Source organism: Stegastes partitus, unplaced genomic scaffold (genome assembly GCF_000690725.1).
Source record: "Stegastes partitus isolate 25-593 unplaced genomic scaffold, Stegastes_partitus-1.0.2 Scaffold15, whole genome shotgun sequence".
In the NCBI taxonomy this organism is placed as follows: domain Eukaryota; kingdom Metazoa; phylum Chordata; class Actinopteri; family Pomacentridae; genus Stegastes; species Stegastes partitus.
In genome coordinates this window covers 942,023-945,430 of record NW_007577746.1, presented here as the reverse complement: position 1 = coordinate 945,430, position 3,408 = coordinate 942,023, and the positions used below count along the sequence as shown (strand labels likewise).

At 43.7% G+C, this 3,408-nt stretch overlaps 1 protein-coding gene across 1 annotated transcript in view; it reads left to right on the top strand.

Moving 5' to 3' along the window:
• large1 (LARGE xylosyl- and glucuronyltransferase 1) overlaps positions 1-3,408 on the top strand; it is a 126,834-nt gene that overhangs the window by 34,918 nt on the left and 88,508 nt on the right. Inside the window, exon 2 of the mRNA XM_008290329.1 lies at positions 2,400-2,586. Within this exon, the coding sequence (XP_008288551.1) occupies positions 2,481-2,586 (106 nt within the window). The 5' untranslated portion in view covers positions 2,400-2,480. The remainder of the gene's footprint in view (positions 1-2,399; positions 2,587-3,408) is intronic.

The following is a 3,408-nucleotide window of genomic DNA, read 5'->3' as shown; positions in this document are numbered from 1 at the left end:
CACCGATGGAGGAAACAGAAGTGTGAGCGCTAACTAAACTAGCATCAGCAGCCAAGTACTGCCTGTGTGTTCTGGACACTTCCACCCCGTCAGAGCGCTGCCCCGGGGTGGAAGTGTCCCCCGACCGCACCGAATATACAGATACTCATCATTAACTAGGTCTGAATATCCAGAGAGCAGAAAGTGCTGTTGGGACCAGCCCTACTAGTTATTCTAACAACTATGAACAACTAATGAGCCTTCCAGCATCAAGCCCTCCTCGTATCTGGACCTCCGCCTTGACAATCCGACAGCCTTGCTATCTGACATAGAAGAAGGTTTTACATTTAGTGTCTGATTATCGAGTCACAACTGTGTTTAGGTTACAGAAATTATGAAATCTGCTGTGAATGAACAACAGCGTAGTTGTCCTTTCTCAGGGTACACCATGCCTCGATATTAAACGTTCAGATTTGTCCCAGAAAGTCTGAAGAAACAAATTTCCTATAGTCAAAGTCACCCCTCCCTCCTGTGTCGCTTCTGGAGGTGGTATATTAATGAATTACTGAGGCCTGTCCAAAGTTGATTACTTCCTCCAGACAATATAGTCCACAAGTTCTTGGAGCCATTTTAATTACTTTGACTTACAGGATTGAAATGCTGCAGTAGTGCCATTATTAATTATGATTAAATTGACAATTTTGACTCTGGGTCACAGTCACTGGAGACTGCATATGTGAATACACTCCCATAATGCAATAGTCACCAAGGTCTGCAAAGTAATTATTAGATTTGGCAGTAAATTCCTAGCGGTGGTGAGTAAATGCTGAGAGTCTGATAAGTTGTGAAAGAACCTGGCTGCAGGGAGCGTCGGCTGTAGGTGAGGCCTGCATGTGTGAGACAGGAACAATGTGCTCCGAGTGGCTCGCACTCACCCATTCACACCGTCTCCTTCTCCCTTCCTTTCTCTCACCCTGCCTCTCAATTCAGTTCAGTTCTTAATTCAGTTTATTTTATATAGCACCAATTCACAACATATGTCAACATAAAACTCTCCTTCACATTAAAGGACAAAAAATCCCTCAGAGGGAACCAGACTCAGGGAGGGCGGCCATCGACCCTGACCGCTGAGGGTGAGGGTGGAGGTGAGGGGGTGGGGGACGGGTTGGGGTGGTGACAGTACATGGAGGACAGACAAATAATACAAAAGTAAAGAATAATAACTTTGGAGATCAGTGAGGCCAGTGAGTGCAGATCAGAGACGTGGAGCTCCAGATCCAGAGACACCTGCAGAGAGAACAAAACACAAACTACAGGAGAGAGAAGACACAAAGTCAGTGACATGTAGTGGTGGTGTTTAGCTGTATGGAAGAGAGAGAGAGGAGAAAGCAGAGGAGAGGAGCCCAGTGCATCATGGGAATCCCTCAGTAGTCTAAACCCATAGCAGCATCATGAAGGGACAGTTCAGGTGATCCTGAGCAGCTCTAACTATCAGCTTTATCACAGAGGAAGGTTTAAGCTGAACCTTAAAGCAGAGAGGGTGTNAATCATATAGATTTTAGTTGATGCCTTCATCTCCTCTTGCACATTCAGAAAGGGCTGCTCTTTACCTTCAGCGCTGCGGTGCTGCATCAACCAGTATCGGTCGTGTTTAATGTAAAACTTACTGAAAGTTAATTATTGCACCAATATATGATGTTCTTCAGACCTACAATGCCAGAGTTGGTGTAAATCCAGGGTCGTTGTAAAGCCTCTGTTTTTACTGTCCCCCAGTACCGGTACACACAATCACATTAGATATTTAATGAAAGTATATTCACTTCAGGTCAATTCATTTTTAATAATTACACATTACATGCTTCATACATCCTGAATCTGGGGAACAGATTGTGTCTGAATCTGACCAAAGGTATCACTGTTACATACAACACGTTATGATCTCAGCAGCTCCAGTATGCAGGTCTGGTATCCCCTGCAGTGTACGTGTACCAAATTTGTTGAAAATCTAATTAAGCTTAATTTCTAAAAAATAAAAAAAATAAATAAATGTTTTGGCCTTTAGTGCCCTCTCAGCAAACCAGCTCTCTGTGAGCACTAGACACAGTGCTGGATCCGGTCCAAGCAGTCCCGTGTTAAAACGTGGGGCTGGTGCAGCTTCTTCTTCAGTTGTGTCAGATGCCAGGAGGCCAGTATACCAGCTTACATATGTAGTGTGTGCCTCACTAGAATTATAAATAATTAGCAACTCTACAGAATGCTGAGTAAATGATCAGAATCGTGCTTAGCTCAAGAGGGTCAGATGTTTTTCTCCTGCACGGAGTCGCTGCAGAGGTCATGAGCTCAGCTGTAATTGTGTCTCTATATGTGAAATGTCTGTTTCTTCTCTAACCTCGTTTTTCCTTCTCTCTCCTTTCTTCTAGTGCCATGAATCAGCCTGGACAACAGCTGCTACCCACATAGAGGTCACTTTACCTCTGTTTCCATTAGCTTCGTTCCAGAGGATGCTGGGAATGTGTCGCGGGCGCAGGAAGTTCCTGGCGGCCTCCCTAGCCCTGCTCTTCATCCCAGCGCTCACCTGGCTTTACCTGTCAGTCGGTAGCTTTCAAGGTAAGCACATGGGCCTTTATAATGGCAAGTGACTAAATGACAGATTTTGTGTATGACTAAAGTTTTGGTTGTGTTCCGTATCCTCCATGGACAGAGCTCGAATACACATCATTATATCAGGTGATACGATGTTAAGAACCACTGCCTTTTCAAAACTGGGTCTGGAGTTGACTTGCTACTCACATAACTCAAGGTTATCAGTAGTCAAGGCTGTTCTGTACATATGCTGTACGTAAGGAGCCAAGCTGGCTCCATGTCAGCTGGATCAGAATATCCGGCCTGTAGGCATGACCTCATTCCCACTATTCCATGAAAACTATAAACAACCTTGCAACAACCACAACTCATGCTGTGCACTCGTAACTTGAGCTCGAACTAAACTCATTGGTAACAACTGCTGACAACAGTGTGGAAGTAGCAGAACGATGTGACGCATAGTGTACAACACGAACCTCAGTCATACTGCAGGAACCACAAAAAAGCCTCCATGACCCTGTTGCCCCACTTGCTGAACTATAATGTAAATATTTAATATTAATTTTCCATTGAATGAAATCAAACCCTTATAAAAAATTGGCTTCTGAGTTTTTCTCTGAACCTCCTGGTAACGTGAAACTAACTTTCATACATCTCGAGGAAAACTACTGAAATTAGTTTGAGTCTAATGGAGGTGTTGAATATTCCTGCATTACTGCTCATTTCATCCAGTTCAGAAATTAGACCGTGATTAAATGCTAAAACTAGGAATACAGTCATGACTCGATAATCCGATCCTTAACAATCCTAAACCTTGCTATCTGACATAGAAGAAGGTTTTACATT